Source organism: Cervus elaphus, chromosome X (genome assembly GCF_910594005.1).
Source record: "Cervus elaphus chromosome X, mCerEla1.1, whole genome shotgun sequence".
Taxonomy (NCBI): domain Eukaryota; kingdom Metazoa; phylum Chordata; class Mammalia; order Artiodactyla; family Cervidae; genus Cervus; species Cervus elaphus.
In genome coordinates, this window is record NC_057848.1 from 47,518,163 (window position 1) to 47,538,796 (window position 20,634).

Genomic DNA, 20,634 nt, shown 5'->3' on the forward strand with positions numbered 1-20,634 from the left:
CATATTTGCCTGCACTAGTCCTGTGCCTGGAAATACCCTTTCCTTCTCCTAGTATCCAGATCCTGTGTGTGTATGTGTGCTCAGTCCTGCCTGACTCTTTGCGACCCTATGGATGGTAGCACACCAGGCTGTTCTGTCCATGGGATTTCCCAGGCAAGAATACTGGAGTGGATTGCCATCTCCTACTTCAGGGGATCTTCCCAACCCAGGGTTTGAACCCGCATCTCTTTGCATCTCCTGCATTGGCAGGAAGGTTCTTTACCAACTGAGCCACTGGGGAAGCCAGCGGCCTCCCTACTCATCTTTTAAGACACAGTGCCAAGTCTAGCCTCAATAATCACAATATGTAAGACTTGCAAATACCTTGACGGAGATACTTCCTTGTCAATGATGTCAATTTCATTGGTCTTGTCTGATGGTGGAAATCTGAGCCTCTCAGAAGAGATGTTATTCCACCGATACAAGTGAGTACAAATGAGGATCACAACAGGTATATGCCGTTAGGTTGCAAATCTCAAGTTTGGCCCATAATTAAGAATGTGAAGCTTTTCCACTACACTTAAGAATGCATTTTACATACTGAGATAGGGCCATTTTAACAAATCCATTTCAAGATCACCCCAACCTTTGTAGGAAGAGCTGAGTCATTCATTTCCCACTTATGATGCCTCTTTGTTCTCCACAGCCCTACCCTTCTTTGCCTTGTGTATTGATGTCATTCATTTTTAAATTTACCTAACCTATCGGGAAGACAGGTTAGAATCCATTCCCAGTTTTTCTTTACCCATGTGTCCTGTCCTTTTTCAGATTCCTTTTCTTTCTTACAGATCTTCCCCCTTCTGCTCATTTTCCTCTCCCCTATTCTCCAAGTCCCACCCAGCTCTCTGTTCTCTGAGCCACTCCAGGGCTTACAGTTTGCATCACACAACCTAAAGTTGATTACTATCTCCTTGAGTGTTTCCTCTCTTGTCTCCCCAACCAGATCATATTTCACTCACAGGCAGGGATCAAGCCTTTTTACTCCACTTATAATTTTCAAATTTCCCAATGCAGACCAGATTGTCTGCTGTTGAAAAGCTTAACAAAACAGTGAAGTTCAGTGAACATGGTTCTTTTCCCGATAAGATATACCAGGAGTATGACATGGGTCTGACAGAGTAGCTAAAACCAGTGGGAGTCTTATAAATAGTATAGTGGGTCACTGACACTAGTGTCTCATTGACACTAGTTAGGTAATGCTAGTAGTAAAGAATATGCCTGCCAATGCAGGAGACGCAAGAGAGGCCAGCTCAATCCCTGGGTTGGGAATTATTCTCTGGAGTATGAAATGGCAACCCACTGCCTGGAAAATTCCATGGACAGAGGAGCCTGGTGGGCTGCAGTCCATGGAGTTGCACAGAGTCAGACATGACTAAGTAACGGAGCACACACACACACAAATGTATTGAAAATATTAAGATGATGGCACCTCTGGACCCCTGCTTGATGGCCAGATCTTTGTTGTAACAAGAGATGGTTGCCATATTTGATGAAAGCATTTAAGCATAGTTCCTGTGTGTTTATAGAATAATAAACGACTAAGGTCTATATTAAAAGAGAACGATTTGAGCAACTAGGAAAAAAGCAAATTCATAACAGTCAGTGAGTCTAATAAAGAAGGTAAAATAAAAGGAAACAGAGGCATTTACAAATACTTCTAGACAACATTTCACAACTGCAAAGGTTCCTTAATTCCACTGTTCAAAATATAGCTAGCATTTCCTACAACTAAGAAGATATCACTTTTGGGCCAATTCAGAAGGCAGTGGTTTTGATAACGTGTTAATTGAATAATTAAAAAAATTAAAATAAATTATTTGAATAAAGTCATACTGTTAAAACTAGACCAGATATATTTGGGAAATAAAATAGTGCCCAGTATTAGTAAACAACAACAACAAAAACAACCTAATAAACAAAAAACAAAAGTGAACAATCCCACCCTCTGACAACTTAAAGATTTTGAGGGTGCTAGATGTTGATCTCTGGTTTCTCAAAAATTTAAGCCTAACAGGCTAAAATAAGAAGATTTAGAAGTAGCCCTTATTCAGACCTCTCTCCCCAGAAATGCTGCCAGTTTTTCCACTCTGGGAAAGGTGGGAGGCACTTTTGAGGTCCTAAAGTAGGGCTGGGACAGTTGCCTGCCTACAGTTCTGGTTTTACTTTGTTCAAGAGTACACAGAAAAGATTATAGAAACCAAAGTAGGCAGTCTTGGTAGAAGACATTCTGATGGCTCTTTGACTTGGGGCGGGGGGTGGGGGAGAAGTGGGAGGAGCAGATCTATCCATCCATTACCATGGCTTTAATTCCCTTGGGTTAGAGATGCCTTCCAGAATGAGGAATGATTCCTGCCCACTAAGGGAAATTACTGCTGTGATCAGCTTTCTTTCCTGAGTAAACATTGGTAAAATGGGGCACCCACTCACCTTCCTTTCCCCAAAAACCTATTACACAGTCTAACAAGCCTTTTGAAAAACCAAATGGAATAGCTAGCAAATGAAACCGGAAGAAAAATAGAGCAAATAACACTGGGGCTTTCTGGCTAGGCTTTGATATTTGGGGCTTGAAGATAACCTCACATTTGAGTTATTAAGCCTTTGATTCCTCAGAGGGAAACTTTAAATGGGCCAGGACTCACTCCCAAGGAAACAGTGACTTTCTTTGGTCAACAATAAAGCTGACTCATTACATCAAAGGGTCTTTAATATTGAGGAAGTTCAGTGTCAGCCATTTAGGGAACTCCACCTATGGACACACACTAGATGTGTTGGTGAGCTCTGTAGCTAATGGAAGAGCCTCAAATGCAATCAGTTCAGAAAATAAGGAGCTAATACTGGCCTCTGCAGGGGTGCCAAAAGACTCTACTTCAGGGCCAGCGCTGGTGCATATTCTGATATGTTGGTTCCTGTGCCTTAGAGGTTGTTAAATATTTTGAACACTATCTCTATGAGTGAAAGCCTTATTTAAATCAAACAAACAAACACTTTTAAAAATGGAATTATCAGGTATAAATTTGAAAGTTGTTTTCTAAGCCCGACTTCTGACTTAACATTGTTTTAATTTATGAAAGATTTCAAATGGAAGACAACTCAGAAAATTACAAACTGCCATGCACCTACCACCCCAATTTAAGAGGTGTTAATATTTGCTTCCTGTATCTCTTAAAAAAAAGAAAATGTTGTGAAAACAGCCCAAACCCATGTCTTTATCTCTGTTCCCTTCCCTCCCTGGAGGTGAGTACTAGTCTGCAGTTAGTGTGTGTCATCCCCTTGCATGTTTTTATACATTCTCTACATATGTGTATGTCAAAAAATAATATATGGTTTGTTTCTATGCTTCAAAAATTTATGTAGGAGATGGATGGTGGTGATGGTTGCACAACAATGTGAATCTACTTAATGCCTCAAAATTGTAACTTAAAAGTGGTCAAAATGGGAGAATTCCCTGCTCCAGTGGTTAGGACTCCACATTTGTACTCACTGGGCTGGTGTTCAATCCCTTGTTGGAGAACTAAGATCCTAAAAACCACACAGTGCTCCCCCCCAAAAAACCTAAAATGGTAAATTTTTGTTTTGTGTATTTTAACCACAAAAATATGCTAATGAATCACATCATATATATTCTTTTGCAATTTTCTCTTTCATTCATGCCACCTTATGCTTTGTGACTATTAATGCTTTTACACGGGCATCTAGTTAATTCATTTCTACTGTTGTATATATCCCATCATTTGACTAAACCTGATTGATGGATTGTTAGGTTGTTCCCCCTTTTTATACTGTGAAAGTGAAAGTGTTAGTCACTCAGTGGTGTCTGATTCTTGCAACCCCATGGACTGTAGCCTACCAGGCCCCTCTGTCCATGGGATTTCCCAGGCAAGAATACTAGAGTGGGTAGCCATTTCCTTTTCCAGGGGATCTTCCTGACCCAGGGATTGAACCTGTGTCTCCTGCATTGCAGGCAGATTCTTTATTGTCTGAGCCACCAGGAAAGGTTGTTACCATTTTTTATACTGTACTGTCAGCCTAGCATGTCTCCTTATGCACATGCGTACTTGTGATTTCCTATACACTTTTCTTCACCAAGCTCCCTTCAGCACCTCTCTCTAAATATTTTAAAAACATAGCTGCAAGTCCTCCCTTTAGTTGGACAGTGTATTTTGCAGGCAAAGAGAATTAAAGTAGGACTGTGTATATCCAATCAATGAAGTTTGACAGAAAAGTTGAATACAGCAAAGCAATTTTGAAAACAAAATTTTTACTACTCGTCTTGAAGACAATACAGTTATATTAGTTTAAAAAAATATTTCATATCTTCCTTCTCATCATCATACTTTATTTAGTACTTAATCTGTGCCAGGTACTGGTTTAACCTATATTGTGTCATTTTATCTGCTATAATCCTATAAGGAAGGTAGGAGCACTGTCTCTACTCCAACGGATGAGAAAGCAGTGGCTCAGAGAGGTTAGTGATAAATTTAAGCTCAGTCTTAGCTGCCTGATCCCAAAGTCCCTGGTTTTAACTACTCTAAACACTTCTTAAGTTTTCCAGATTTCACAGGGCCCAAATGGGATACACAAAGAATATGAATTAAAGGTCACTGAAAGGCTTGCCCACTTGTCTTAAAAATACCTTTTCTACAGGAAGATTTCTAGAAGGACACAGAATTTAGAGACCTTAAGGGCATATATTGCTAAATCTGACCAAATAAAATTAGAAAACTTCTACAAGACAAGAAATGACAAACTTGGAAAATATTTGCAACATGTAGGATAGACAAAGGGGTTTTCCTTAATTTACAAAAGAGAAAGATCAAAAGCTCAGTAGAAAAACTGGCAGAGGATATGAAAGTGAGTTTACTGAAAAAGAAACACAAATGGTCACAACAACAACAAAAAATGGTCACAACAGATATGAAATGACATTCAGCCTCATTTACAATTAAAGAAATTAAAATTTAAGCTACAAGCTACCATTTTCTACCAATCAGATGGGCATATATTAAAAGGTTTAATAATACTTAGTGTGGCTGAGGGTATGGCAAAATGGGCATCTTTGCACACTACTGGTGTTCAATCTTTTGAGAGGGCAATTTGGTAATATCTACTACTGTTGAAAATTAATCTGGTGTAGATACTCACAAAAGTGCCCCAAAACACATGAATGAGGTTGTTCAATGCAGTGCTATAGTGATAAAGGATTTTAAAAAACAACATGTCCATCAAGAAACAAATTACTCAATAAATGGTATGTCCATATATTGTAATATAATATGCAATATCTCTTAAAAACAGAGGTAGATGTATATGCTTCAAAAATGCTTCAAAGAGCTTAAAAATATAATCAAACAAAAGAAGCAGGGTGAAAATTAATGCATATATGATTCCTTTTATGTAAGGGAAAAATACATATGAAGATCTCAAAGGAATCTCAAGAAACTATGAACACTTTAAAGAGAGGGACTGGGGTGTGTATATTTGTGGTGAAGAAGCCTAGAATTTGCTGAACTTTTCTATAGAGTTCAGACTTTCTAAACCACAGACATATATTACTTTTATATTTTTATGTTTCAATATCAATGGGGCTTATCTAGATGGCGAGATTATAGGCTGTTTTAATTCGTATTCTTTATATTTCTCTTTCTTAAAAAATAGTAAATATAATTTTTTTTTTACTATGGGCCTGCTAGGATGGCCTTCAAAGTCTTCCACTGAGCCTTTTTCCTTGACTCATAGTATATCCTCTCTGGTTAAGAGCAACCCAGTGACAACCATCAGTACTATGAGACGCTTTCTGGAGAGCTGTCACTTATGGAAGCAAAGAGACCTGAATCCTCAGAGACTAGTCATAGGACAGGACAGTGTGTGTGTGTTTTAAAATAGTATGTTTTGTCTTTTGTTGAATTATAAAATAATAAATTCTCAGAAAGTTCAAGAGAACAAAAATCAAATCACTCAAAATTCCTTATGCAGCAATTCTCATTGCTAACATTTAGATTAACTTCCTTTCAATCTTTTTTCTCTGTATGTATAAACCAACCCTGTACCCTTATAGATGCAGCAGTATACAGTACATAGTTTTGTAGCCTGATCTCTCCACTGAGTATTATTTTGTGAGTATTTTCCTTATACCTGAAGGTTTGGGGGCTGTGGGAATGCCCTGTCCTGGCACTGACAATAAGGGAAGTGCATTTTTGGTAGGAATATTGAAAATAATAAAATTGATGACTAACAGATCTGGGTTTACTATCACCATTCACTGGAAATTGTAAACAATGTCAGGATAACGTATTCTTCCCATGGAGTCGTCTGCCTTTAACATACACCACTGTATGCCTAACCCTGCTCTGACTAAGGGTGAGAGAAGGGAAAGCCTGAATTTCTATCTTGGGAGGGGGCTCAGAGTTAGCCAAGGGAGTCCCCAAAAGAGGAAAGGAAGAGGAGACATTTCAAACTGCCCCTCCTTTACAAGTTTCCTGCTTAGATTCAGTTCGCTTGAGAAACCACTTGACTTAAAAAAAAACTTAGCAGTTGTCTTTCTTATGTGCGTATAACTGAAGTCATTAGTACCTCCAAAATGCTGGTTGAAATGCCCTCTGTGGTGCCATCTGTAATTTTTGGTCTGAAGTGGCCAAAATGCAATTAATTGATCAATTATAAAATTAAAGTGGGTTTCCTGGCTCCATTTCCAGCTGTGTTTTAGCCCCTGATGATGTTAAAATAATGGATTTCCAAAGCTATCTGGACTTTTGCATGTTGTTTGAGTTTTACACTCTACAACTGCTAATTCATCCAGTATGGCTGGAGGATCATTGAAGCTAATGACATCTTCTGATGACTCCTCTATTGTGGAGTGAATATTCTTGGTTCCCTGGGAAGTCAATGCATGGTAGATTTCAGATCCCTTCAAGAATCAGCAAAGCATACTAGACTCACCAGGAAATGACTTCCTCATTTCTTTGATTTTATAGTCAGCACCATGCATTTGGCAAACTTGAAAGTACTGGGCTATCTTGTATTGATGGTGGAGCAATATGGGGCCATGATCAAAGCTTTAGCTCTAATATAGTTTCATGTTTTAGAACCTTAAAAACAAACATTTTGCATTGAAAGAAATTTCCTAATTAACTTCTGAAGAATTTGTACATTTAAACATCTTACCCTGCTGGAGAAGACTGATAAAGCAAACGTACTACCTTCTGTTGAAGAGAAACTGTATTTAGAAGGAACTTGCTATTCTCATAAAACTTTTAATAGGAAGAAGTGAATCAAATTCCTTAATTACCATTTTACGGTTGGTAAAAGGGCAAATTACATGCCATCCATTTCTAAACTTCTAAATGTCTCTGGTGCTTTTAATTAAAGCTGCCATCTAGAAACTACTAAAGCAATTTTATGCAATTAGTTATTTATAGGTTACCATAATACACCACTCAAAATATGATTTAACTGATTTGCAGTCTGTTAGTGTGTGATCTCTGTCATTTTTGTTTGATGGGGGGGGTCTTTATATCAGCTAAGGTGATCCTTAAGTGGACAGATAAGAACGATGTGACACTGAGGAGCTGTGATAAGGAAAGTTTGGGGGGCTAGTGATCTCAAGTAAAAAGAGGAAGAATCATAATTCCATAGTCTGTCTTGCTATGTAGGGGTAGAAGCATCATGGAGACAATACCGCAGAGAAGTATATCACTGTTATCCTCCCATCTCTCCCCGCCTTGCACTGTCCTTCCTCGTGCCACCTGGAGTGGCTGCCACCTTGGCTGGTCCCCCTCTGATGATCTCATCTATCCCAACCCACCCATCCTGTGCTCCATGTCCTCAATGCCCCCATAATGTGTTTTAATGAGGGATTAATCTGTTGCTCTTCTAGGCAGTACCTGCCCTCAACACTGACGTTCACCTCTGAAGAAAACCATTATGGAATGAATTTAAATGGTGAAAGGGTAGGCTGCTAAAGGGCATAACTTTGGTTACGTGGGTCTTGGTGGGGGGTTCCTTAAAATATAACATGTAGAAAGAACCAGAAATAGAAGTACTGCATCACAAGGTTGGGAGGGATCAGCCAGTCATATCCCCGAATCCCACTCTACCTTGAATCCTGCTTTTGTTATGGCACCTTTCTACCCTAGAAATGATCAAGTCTCAGACTGAATTACAAGGGTAAACTGGAACTTGCCTCCTTTCGAAGTAACTTATTCCATATTTGGGTCATTATTATAAGCAGCCTTATTATTAGCAACAAAACAGCAAGCCTGATCAGAATGGCAGGTAATATTTAACATGTACACACTACATGCTGGGCACTGTTTTACAACACACTTCACTCAATGCAGGAGGCCCCAGTTCGATTCCTGGGTCGGGAAGATCCCCTGGAGAAGGGTTAGGCTACCCACTCCAGTATTCTTGGGCTTCCCTGGAGGCTCAGATGGTAAAGAATCTGCCTGCAATGTGGGAGACCTGGGTTCAGTCCCTGGATTGGGAAGATCCCCTGGAGAAGGGAAAGGCTACCCCTCCAGTATTCTGGCCTGGAGGAGTCCATGGACTGTATAGTCCATGTGGTCGCAGAGAGTCAGACACGACTGAGCGGCTTTCACTTTCTTTCACATGCATTACTGAACACTCCCATGTCAGCATGATTACTCGTATTCTAACTTCATAGATGAGGAAGCTGAAGCCCAGGGAAGTCTGGGGACTTACCCAAGACCACACATTTAATGAGTGGTGGATCTGGGATCTGTGTACAGTGATTTGACTCCAGAACCTGGGAACTTATCTCTCATGGTATTTGTCCTCTAAAGTATATCTGTTTGCTAGAATGTTATACATGAAAATGAAAATAAATGCAGAAGAAAAGTCATTTAGTAATGTGCTTGTAGCTTTATAAAACTTGAATGAACTTAATACAAGTTCCATGTATTAATCATGGATGTGACCTGGACCAATTAGCCAAGGCTAGATAAAAGTGCCTTCCTTTTGTCTGACTTCTCTACCAACAGGTTATGATTTTAGGACTGTGATAGAAAAGGCAGAAAGGTTCTCAATTTCCAGCTGCTGATGTAATATAAGCTCTAAATCTTTTGACCATTCATAAGCAGATGCATTAGACTCACTGTGCAAATAATCAGTTAAGCTCTGGGACTTCCCTGGTGAGGCAGTGGTGAAAACTCTGCTCCCAGTGCAGGGGCCCTGGGTCTGATCTCTGGTCAGGGAACTAGATCCCACATGCCACATTGAAGACCTGGCATGCCACAGCGAGGACCCATCAGAGCCAAAACAGAAATAAACATTAATAATAGGTAAACTCTCATTCTGGTTGCATCATAGGTACTAAGTCATCAGGTGTAGCTACTGTAAATTGAGGGAACAACAACACAGTTTAGGAAAGAAACATCCAGGAGTGGAAACAACACAGGATCACTGAGCAATAAAGAACAAATATTCTACCTGAATTTTAAGGCTTTGTCAAACATTTTTTTTTTCAAGATGCCTCTGATTCTAGGACAAGGGTGTGGGAGGAAAGTTCTCAAAGGAAGTGCCTTGAAGCTGAGGCAGGAATTTGGTCATGTGTGGTAGAAAGCTGAATTTACTAGGTGGTGTTCCCAAACCATTCCTACATACCTCCAGGTCTGATTGTACTTTGTCATTTTTAGCAGAATAGACCCACTTCTCTAGAACACTGAGGCTATCAGAAGAGCACTGGTCAATTTTCTAGCCCTTCTATCTACAAACTTCCACATCTCTACACTGACACACTATCCTAGGGAGGTCTCTTCAATCTCCCCTCCGATTCCAGGCCTACTCCAGTCTCCTTCCAATCTGGTTTCATCATTTATTCTCTGCCTCCTGTATCTTACCATTGACCTGTAATCACTGCATGTCTCTCATAGAAAAAGCTTCTCCTGAGTGCCTTGTCCTCTCACTAGTTATCCCTCTATCTTTTGCACCCAAGCCTCTCTTCAAAAGAGTGATCTTCATTAGTCATATTTACTTCCTCACCTCTCACTGGCTCATCAAATGCCTGAAATCTGGCTTCCACCTCTACCACCATTCAAATCACCAGTGAGCTCCTCACTGCCTAATCCAATGGCTACAAATGTGTGACACCCCATATTGTTTTTCACCCCTTTTTGAAACAAACTATTTCCTTGGCTTCCTGGATACCAAGCTCTCTCTGTTCACTTCCTTTTCTTTTGAAGATTTCTTCTCTATTTCATGAGATCCTCTTCCATTGCCTACTGTATACATGTTGGTATTCCCAATGATTTTTTTTCACCCCCGCTTTGCTCCAGCACATCTACCCTGTCACTAAAATAATCTGTCCAAAATGCATCCATCAAGAAAAATGGTACTGATGAACCTATTTGCAGGGCAGGAATAGAGACACGGATGTAGTGAATGGACCTGTGGACGTAGTGGGGGAAGGAGAGGGTGGGACGAATTGAGAGAGTAGCACTGACATATACACATTACCATGTGCAAAATACATAGCTAGCAGGAAGTTTCTGTATAACACAGGGAGCTCAGCCTAGTGCTCTGTGATGACCTAGAGGGGTGAGATGGAGGGGGAAGTCGGGGGTGGGAGTTCAAGAGGGAGGGGACATATGTATACTTATGCCAGATTCACGTTGATGTATGGCAGAAACCAACACAACATTGTAAAGCAATTATCCTCCAATTAAAAATTTAAAAAAGTAAACAAATGCATCCATCAGGTGATCAAGTCATTTCCCTGCTTCAAACCTTTTGCCTACAGGACAAAATGCAAACTTCTTTTTCTTGCCTTGCTCCTATCACCCTCAAATATGTTTACTTTAACAATTCTGAATTATTTATAGTTGCCCAAATATACCATTCATTTTACTCATGCTGCAGCTTGCCTGTAATTTTGATGAGGGTTGGCCTTAGTGTCAACACAAACAATTATGTCACCATAATGGATCATGTACTAAAGGAATTTAGGAAAAGTCTTACTGCACCCCACTGCATAGTAGAACCAAAAGAACATTCTCACATGTGTTTGGGCACTATACTCTCCCCTCATAGATACCAATTATATCAGCAAGATACTAGTGACATCACTGATGACAGTTTTACCATCTTTCCACTAACCCCCAAATTAGCCCTTCAAAACAGCATGTAAATAACAGGGGGCATCAGTAGAACTTTAGGATGCACCTTGGATAGATCTGGGTAGGGACACAAACAGATTATTTCTGCCTAGACTTTATCATACCCAGCTTTCTTAATTGCCAATAAAGTTAAAGGAACTCCTGTATGATTAGTGTCATGAATAACCTAAAAACACTTTCTGAAGCCATCAAGATTTAAGGGTCATTTCCCTTCTTGGGAATAGCTCCAGGGCTGTTTGCACGTGTGTGGATAATGCCTAATCCTTGTCGAGTTCTGAGGTCAATATGCTTAAAGATGCACATGAAAATAGAGATATACTCCTTGGTGAGGTCCAAGAAAACCATATTAAGTCACTGATTAATTTCATCCTGTCCAGTCACTCCTTCACCCTCTGTCTCTACTTTTAAAAAAATAAATGTATTCAGCTTGTCACAAATTTTATTTTATATCTCCACGTAGTACCATTTCACATTTTGTTTAAGTACTTGGTCATCTATTACATGACTCATTAGTTTGAGTTCTCTGTAGAATTAAAGAAAGTTGCAGTAAAAATAATAAATGGAACCTAAGTTTCAACTACATCATCCATGCATGTTTTAAAAGCATCTTTCAAAGTCAATTCAAACTTATATACAATGCCATGGATTAGCACACCATCAACCTCTTTGCTAAACTTTTTTCCTTGCCCCATTACATTGAAGTATTGATGAGTAAAATGGCAAGTGTTTCTCTTTATTGGGATTCAAATCAAAGTGCGGAAAACTGGATTAGATAAAGACTTCTTCCTAGGAGAAGTACCCAGGGGCTATCTTACATAAAACTCCATCTATTAAGAAAAAGTTGGTGAAGTTTCTAATTGCAGAATCTTCCAAAGAGATGTGACAAAGTTTCTTGGAGATTTATTTGAACAATTCTAATGACAGATGATGCAAATGCTAAAGAGTGCACTATGGATATACTACTGGGTCAGTAAAATCTGAGAAATAGTTTTAATAGGAAAATGAAAGTAGACTAAAAGTCATTCATCTCCCAAGTAAAAATATTTTGTTTTCATTGAATATATGTCATTACATTGAAAAGCATTTCCCACTATTTCCTACCCTCCCAGAGAAACCAACCTCCCAGAGAGATCATGGATTTTAGCAGTGTGGTATAGTGGAGGCATCAGCTCCCCCACCCCACCATTCCATCCCTGCACCTCATGGGTTTTGAAGTCAGGCAGACCTGGTTTGAATTCCAGTGTTATCTGTAAACTGTCTGACCCTAGGTAAATTCCCAAAGACTTGGACACAACTGAAGCAACTTAACACACACAAATATCTGAAGGTGTCTGTGCCTCTATCCTCTCATCTATACAATGGGAATAATACTATTCACCGTGTGAATTGTGAACATTAGAGATACCACGCGTAAAATATCTAACACAGTGTACAGCACACAGCAGACAGTAAGTTATAGTTATGGTTATTTTAATACATTAGAGCTGGGAAGGAGAGCATCCTAAGCCCTTCAGTTTACACAACTGAACAATCTCAGGACTCAGCATGTATATGCCTAGCCCAGTGTAACAAAACTAGTCAGTGGCATCATTAAGTCAATTTCAGGGTTCAGGGAGGTACAGTGACTTACACAAGGTCATTCCAAGAATCATTACATGGAGGGGACATGAAAACCCAGGCTTCCTAACCCTGTGTTCATCGCAGTTTGCTTCCATTTCTCAAAACAACAACAACAAAAAGCCCCCCTAACTCTAAAAAAAACCAAAACACAAAACCCGAAAAGCATGGCTTCTGACCTTTCGCCTTTTGCTGACTGGTTTTAATCCCATTGAATGATCTATTTCAATGTTAGGACAAATGATCTCAAAAGAAAATTTTATTTCATACTATATTTAGAATAGATTCAGCAAATAAATTAGCTGTCTTGCAGATTAACATGTATTTGACTTACCTTGCATAATTAAGGACATGTTGGAGAGCCTGCCTGTAATTGCAATATGTTGCTTGTTAAAGTCTTAGAGGGAGCTCTCTTTCCTAACCTAGAAATGGTACTCCCTAGATGTACATTTCCATTTTCTACTGATCTACAGCTTTTCTTTATTAGCTTCTAGGAGGAGAGAAAAATCAAACCTCTCCTTAAAGAAATCCATTAAACATTTGCTGTCTTCTAAGGGAGTTAGGACGAAGGAGCTGATATGCATGGTAGCTGTAAAGCAAAAAAACAAACAAATTGGACTTTTTCTTGAGAGAGAAAGAACCTGCAGGAGAACCTCAAAGACATAATTAGCAATTAGCAATACTCTCCTCTCATTTGCACATGGTGCCTTAATGACTTCTTGCATGATTTTTCCTTCTATGGAAGTCTATGAAATTGCCCTGCAGCATTCCATATAATGAGACTCTCACTTCTGACTCACTGCCAAGGGTAAGTGCTCTCTAGATTCAGCATGGAGATAGGTGCCCTAACTAGGCACTGAAGTGTTCTGACTAGCATTTTCAGGGCAACTGACGCCTGGACATAGGTTTTGCCATCAAAGTGATTTTGAAGATCACTAACAGGGACCTCAACCACTGTGAACATGATGGAAGGAGATGTGATGGACAAGTGTGAGCCACTTGTACCCCTCCTTTAAACATCCTCCTTCACTCACTGGGTTAGAGCAGATGTTGCCAACAGCAGCTTCAGTACATTATGTGAAAGCTGTGTTGGATGGATTAGACATTCAGCTGTCTGAAACCTGGGCCAGCTGTTCTTAGGGCCCCTTACCGCTTTGGGATGAATAAAGTGTACCAGATTATTGTAAAGGCCACGCTTGGATAGAAGGTTGAGTAAATCAAGCCAAAGGAAAATGTGCTACTAGTTATGACCAGAAGAAAAACTTAAATATTAACTTTAATAGACACATAAATTTTGGCACTCTCATTACTGATGCTTCCAGAGTTCATGTAAATCCTGCTCATCAGGACTCTCTTATTGCTGCTTTTCGAGCAAAAAGGAAAAAAAAAAGCTGCAGGAACCAATTATTTGCTTTATTTGGAAAAGCCGATATTCATTCTCTATGTGGCAGGTTGAATGTGGTAGGTGAGATGAGTGGTTTTCATACTAGCAGCAACTCAGGAGGATGTCAATTTCAGGCACAATACAAGCTTGATTCCTCCCTATTTCTTATGCAGAAATCCTTAAAATACCTGCAAGAGTTTTAAACCTGTGCATAAGGTGGGACTCCAACCTGATGTCTTTCCTTGAAAGATGAGCTAATTATAGTCGCACCTGAGTTAAGCATTCACTCATCAAACATTTATTGCAGACCTACTATATGTAAAAAACAAGCACAGGCACAAAAGAAAAGAAACATTCCCAAACACTTTACCATGATACTTATGGGTGGGGGCGCTTACATTCCCTTAGGGAGGAAACATTATTTCTTTTCAGCGCTACTGAAATTCCTTTCAGGAATACTTGGGTATGGATAAGAGTTACCTAATTCATCAATCACACAAGAAAGCTGTGTAGTAGATTTCACACTGTGCAAGATTTTGCTGGGGAGGTGGGGAAGAGTCAAAAGAAATATAGTTTCTCATCTCAAGCCTCCCATTCATGAAAGAATTGGAAAGCAAAAGAAGGCAAAATATAACCAGGTGCTAATTGGGTAGTGTAGACACTGTTAAGGTGGGATGTTCTGAAAGAATAGCACTGAAACAAGTATACTATGAAGGGTGAAACAGATCACCAGCCCAGGTTGGATGCATGAGACAAGTGCTCAGGGCTGGTGCACTGGGAAGACCCAGAGGGATGGGATGGGGAGGGAGGTGGGAGAGGGGATCGGGATGGGGAACACATGTAAATCCGTGGCTGATTCATGTCAAAGTATGGCAACAACCACTACAATACTGTAAAGTAATTAGCCTCCAACTAATAAATGAAAAAACAAAGAAATTCAGATTTAATGGGTTGGGTTAGCCAGAGGGGCTTTAAGAAAGACATAGGCCTTGAATATGGCCTTGAAGAAAGGGAAGGCTTTAAACTCTGATTGTAGTTGAAATTAATCCCCATATGGCAAATGTCAAATAGCTAAAGAGTAACCTCTTAATATTTGAAACAGTAACTGACCATCTAATGAATTAAATACATTGACCTCACTATATTTTTTGGCATGGAAAGGTGTTCATAATACATTAAGTATGAAAAGCAGATTACAGAACAGCATTCTATGATTATATTATTAGAGGATAAAATATATGATATGCACAGAAAAAAAAGTCTAGAAGGATAGACATTAAAATGTTGACAGTGGTTTTGTAGATGTGGTAGGATTATGGGTGACCTTAGTTAACACTTTTTTGCGTTCTCTATTTTCTGATTTTTCTGCAACAATTGTATATTATTTGTGTAATAGTTAAAAAAAACCCACGTTGGGTTCTTAAAACTCACTACAATGAATACTTCATAAAAGTATCTTGGAGAAGGAAGAGAGGATGATTAAATAATTAAGGAGATAGGGTGGATTATATATGGTGACAGAGTTAAAAGCTTACTATCCTCAGCTTAGTGGCCTAAAATGGGAATATGATCCAAGTCTATAAAATCATGAAGCTGACTAGGAGAACATAGATTTATTTAAAAATCTCAGGCAACAGAATTGAGGGTTGGCCCTTGAATATCGGGAAGTTAAATTTAGGGCAAATAAAAGTAAGTCTGAGCTCTTATAGAAGGCAAAAGGAAAAAAAAAGGAATTTGTAATACTAGGATACTAGGGGTGGGGCTTCCCAGGTGATGCTAGTGGTAAAGAATCTGCCTACTAATGCAGGAGACATAAGAGACGTGGGTTCGATCCCTGGATTGGGAAGATCCCGTGGAGGAGGGCGTGGCAACCCACTCCAGTATTCTTGCCTGGAGAATCCCATGGACAGAGGGGCCTGGCGGGCTACAGTCCATAGGGTTGCAAAGAGTTGGACATGACTGAAGCAACTTAGCATGGACACATGCATACTATGGGTGATATAAATTTAAAATGTAAGTATATAGTTTCAAGGATGATTTCCCCAGTGGCTCAGGTGGTAAAGAATCTGCCTGCAATGGCGACAGACCTGGGTTCAGCTTCTGGGTTGGGAAGATCCCCTGGGGAAGGGAATGGCAACCCACTTTTAAAATTTTATTTTATTTTATTCTTGCCTGGAGAATTCCATGAACAGAGAAATTAAGACACGATTGAGTGACTAACCCTTTCACTTTCACTTCAAGAATGATTTAGATAAATTAATGGAAGAAAGGTTCATTAAAGGTTGGTGATTGTTAAGCAAAAGGCAGGAATGTCTCAAGTCTAGGAGATACTCAGTATATTTGAAAGTGGCAGAAGGTGGCACAGACTTCACCCCTAACCAGTACAGGTCACAGTGCTAAAGCCATCCTCCTGGAGGCCCTTTGCTGGGCCAGGAGTTAACCCTTTAGTTGTTGGACTGTTGGGAGATTCCAAGAAAGAGATCATGGGCTGGGGTGTTCAGGAGGCAGAGGGTTCTGGGCAATAATTATTTACCAACCAGAAAAGAGGCATTCCAATATGGTCCTAATAGTTATGGCTATCCCAAAGCATATTGGCTAAAAATTAGTCCTGGGTGTGCGCCTATCTTCCCGTATAGACTTCAGAGATGACGTCTGTCAGAGGTACACTATATTGGGATGGGTAGACCACACTGGGACAACAGTCTTAGGGATCTGTGAAGTCAAATGAAATCTTTAGATGACCAAGGAATTTTTCTTACCTCGAGGGCTATTCAGTGAAGCTTCTGAGGCTCTTCCACCGTCTCCACAGTGGCTCTGGTCAAAGGGCAGGCACTGATCACCAGTCCCTGCCACCACTTCAAAATTCTTGGACAAATCTTTTGTTTCCACAAGAGATTTCAGCTTATAGACTTTTCGGGTATTGGTGTCTGATAGATAAAGTGATTCAGACATTGGGTCCATAGCCAGATAGTATTTGTGAGCAGGGCTTGTGCTAAGAGAAGAGAAAAAGAAAGTTATTCAAAGTAACTTGTTCAGCCTACTCTCCCTAGGCTCTGCCTTTTGTCACAAGTGAAAAACTCGCTTCAGAGGTGAGTGTATTAATGTATCTTCCTTCTTATGTACTGAGGAGATGGACACCTCTTTGTTTTTCTAGTAATGGGTCTGGGATTAAAAAAAAATTCAATGTGTACTGCTAACCTGTAATGATCTTGATATCCCAGTACCATCCATTTGAGGGTAGAGCAAGACACAGAGGAGAGAAAATCCCAGGAGATCCATTTTCTCATACATACCTTTTCTACTCTCCCACCCAGTTCTCCAATTACCTACTAGATTACTGCCTGGATATCTCAGTCACCCCAAACAGAAACTCCTCAGACAGTCACCTCAAAATCCAAAACAGAAGTTAGTTATTCTTTTCCTGAATCCCCCATCCTTCACAAACCTACTTCTTGTCTTCTGGGCTTTCTACCTCACTTGGGGTCACTACTGTCCTCCTGGGGTCCTGTTGGAAATTGAAAGGCATCCATAAAATGTGATGAGTGTGGCTTAGGTAGGGCTGTGTTGCAGATATATTCTGCCAAACTTCTCCTTTCCAACCTTCCTTATTTTTTACTTTTTTTGTTTGTTTTTTAGCTGACTACCATATTTCTCAAATCCACATTTTCTTCTTTCAGGACATAATACAAGTGATTACATTTGACCTTTCTTTTGGTTGTAATCACAATCACCCATACCTCCTAAAGGTGACAAGTTACCTTGACTGGATTTTGGTATTCCTGAAATTCTTCAATTATATATTTACATGGGATCTTGCATTATTTTTATCTGCATATGTGGCTGAGCTCATTCATTAGTTTTGATCCTCCTAATTTCATTTTTCCCATCGCTGCAGGAGTTTTGGTTTGGGGTACATTTTGCTTGAACTTAAGGGTCACGTACTGCTGACATCATCTAAGCTCCAAACCTTGAGGTCTAACCCTTACTCTCCCCCTTTCTCTCCACATGTAATTGTGCCTGCAAACAAACTTTCAGAACTTTTCTTTCTATCCTTCCTGCCATCACATTAGTTTTAACCTTCATCATCTCTGGCCTGCAATATTTTCCATAGCCCTGCCCAGAGGAGGTGTTTTTGAAATCTTAAAACCATTTTCCCCATCTTGCCTCCAGAGTTAATCTGATCATTTGCTTCCCATCTTTAAGAACTCTACAGACTTTTAAATATTCCTTTGTATGGGGCACATTCCTTTCTTTACTAAGTAATTAATTCCTGTATGCCGTTTAAGGTTTTATACAGGCATTATCTTCTGAAGAAAGCGTTCCTTAAATCTCTAGGCTCAGTTATTTGCCTATACTTACCTCTATTCTGGGTGATCACATGTCATATTAACTTTTTTTTAAAAAATGTATTTGTATCCCCTAATAAACCATGAGAGGTTGGACAAGAGCTACCCTGTCTTATCTCTAGTGTGCTCACTGTGCAGCACTCCGCCTCACACCTGGTAGCCTAAACCGGAAACCGGAAGCCATTCTTTACTACTCCTTCTTTCCACCATTCCCCCTATCCAGTAAAATAACATTTTAAAAAAATTCTACCTCCTAAACTCTTCTCCAATCTGCCCACTTGTTTTTATCTCCACTGTCCACAGTCCAAGGTTCTGCCATCTCTCACCTGCATTCCTTCCTTGGTACTATTTCTATGTTTGTATTTGCTCGTGGAGTCATTAAAAAGTATTTACTAAGTGCAAACAATGTGCCAAGGAACTGTGCTATGGTTGGGAGACCAACCTGTGTGCACAGCAAAGCCCTTTTCTTCATGAAACTTACAGTCTAGTGGGGGAGTCAGATCAGTAAATAGGCTATGACTTGTAAATAGGAGTGTTACAACAGAAGTAGAAAGGAGAGAAATGAACAGATAGGAGGAACATGTGACCTAGCAGCACTGATCACATTGTATTAGCATTATTTTTTTAAATTATTAACTGAAGTTCATATTTTATTCAGATTTCCTTAGTTTTTACTAAACATCCTTTTTCTGTTTCAGGATTCCATCTAGGATACCAGATTATATTTAGCCTTCCAGTATCCTTAGGCTCCGAAGGGCTGTGACAGTTTCTCAGAGTTTGCTGGTGTTTGATGACCTTAACAGTTTTAAGGAGTAATGGTCAGGTATTTTGTAGGATGTTCCCACTGGAAGACCATGGGGTAAAGTGCCATTCTCATCAAATCAAATCAAGGGTACATAATTTCAACATGGCTTATCACTGTTGATGTTGACTTTAATCACCTGACTGAGGTAGTGTTTGTCAGCTTTGTCCTCTGTAAGTTAACTCTTTCTGTCTTATTTTCCACACTGTATTCTTTGAAGGGAAGTTACTCTACCAAGACAACACTTAAAGAGTAGGGAGTTAAACTGCACCTCCTTGAGGGTTGAGTATCTATATAAATTATTTGGAGTTCTGCGTGACAACTTTATGTTTTCTTCTCCATTTTTTTCATATCAGTATGGACTCATGGATATTGCTTTATATTTTGCATTAAATCCAATACTACTTTATTTTTTGCTCAATACTACTTTATTTTTATTTGCTCAAATTGTTGCAGCTTTAGCCATTGGAAGCTCTCTGTGTTGGCTTGTGTGCCCCTCATCAACCCCCATCAATGTGGGTGTGCTTTGTTTGTTTTTTGAGCACGTCCTTACTTTCTGGAACTACAAGATGCTCCAGGCTCATCTTGTATGATACCTGCCCTGGCACTAGAATGAATCATTTCTCCAAGTATCCCTAGTCCTTTTATTGAACAATGGTATTAGAAACTGAGATCTGAATACTGGGTGTAAGCACTATTTTTTTCCATCCACATCTCTCTCTCTCCAACTATGCTGTGAACTCTTTGCAGGCAGGAACCTTACCTTTCTACCTCAGTGCCAACAGAGGGTCTGACAGGGCTGATGTTCAGTAAGTGCTGAACTAAACTGTAGGACAACATGAATCTAACTAAGACATAGAAGAGTTCAGGCCTTGGCTACTTAGCCAAGCCAAATGGAGGGGAGAGGGTCATTAGACTAATTAAGATGCTCTTAAAGACTGGCATGTTCCTGATTGTATTTGTAATTGCCATTTGCCCTCTAAGCATATTTATGTTAATGATAGTAAGGCTGGCAAATACTGACTTGAGATCCAGTGTATAGTTTTAATTGGAAAAAAATCAAATCCAATTGGAATACTTGATTTTTTTCTACTTACCTTTATCAAATAAGAGAATCCGGTAGATTCCAGGGACATCTTCAACCCTGGAATTACCATGCCAGCTGCTGTAAATAAACTGTTAAGGGCCCGACAGATTCCAGTATTGCTTTGGCAGTCATATGAGACAAAGCATCTCTGCAGCAAAGACTGCTTAAATACGGGTTTGAGTAAAAGTTTTCACATATTTAGTTGTACTTTTTGCCTTCAGAATAAA

At 39.6% G+C, this 20,634-nt stretch overlaps 1 protein-coding gene across 2 annotated transcripts in view; it reads right to left on the reverse strand.

Moving 5' to 3' along the window:
- Positions 1-20,634, reverse strand: part of TENM1 (teneurin transmembrane protein 1) — an 882,499-nt gene that overhangs the window by 93,278 nt on the left and 768,587 nt on the right. For both annotated transcript variants that reach the window (XM_043896987.1, XM_043896986.1), the window contains one exon: positions 16,932-17,164. In XM_043896987.1, coding sequence (XP_043752922.1) covers positions 16,932-17,164 — 233 coding nt within the window. The remainder of the gene's footprint in view (positions 1-16,931; positions 17,165-20,634) is intronic.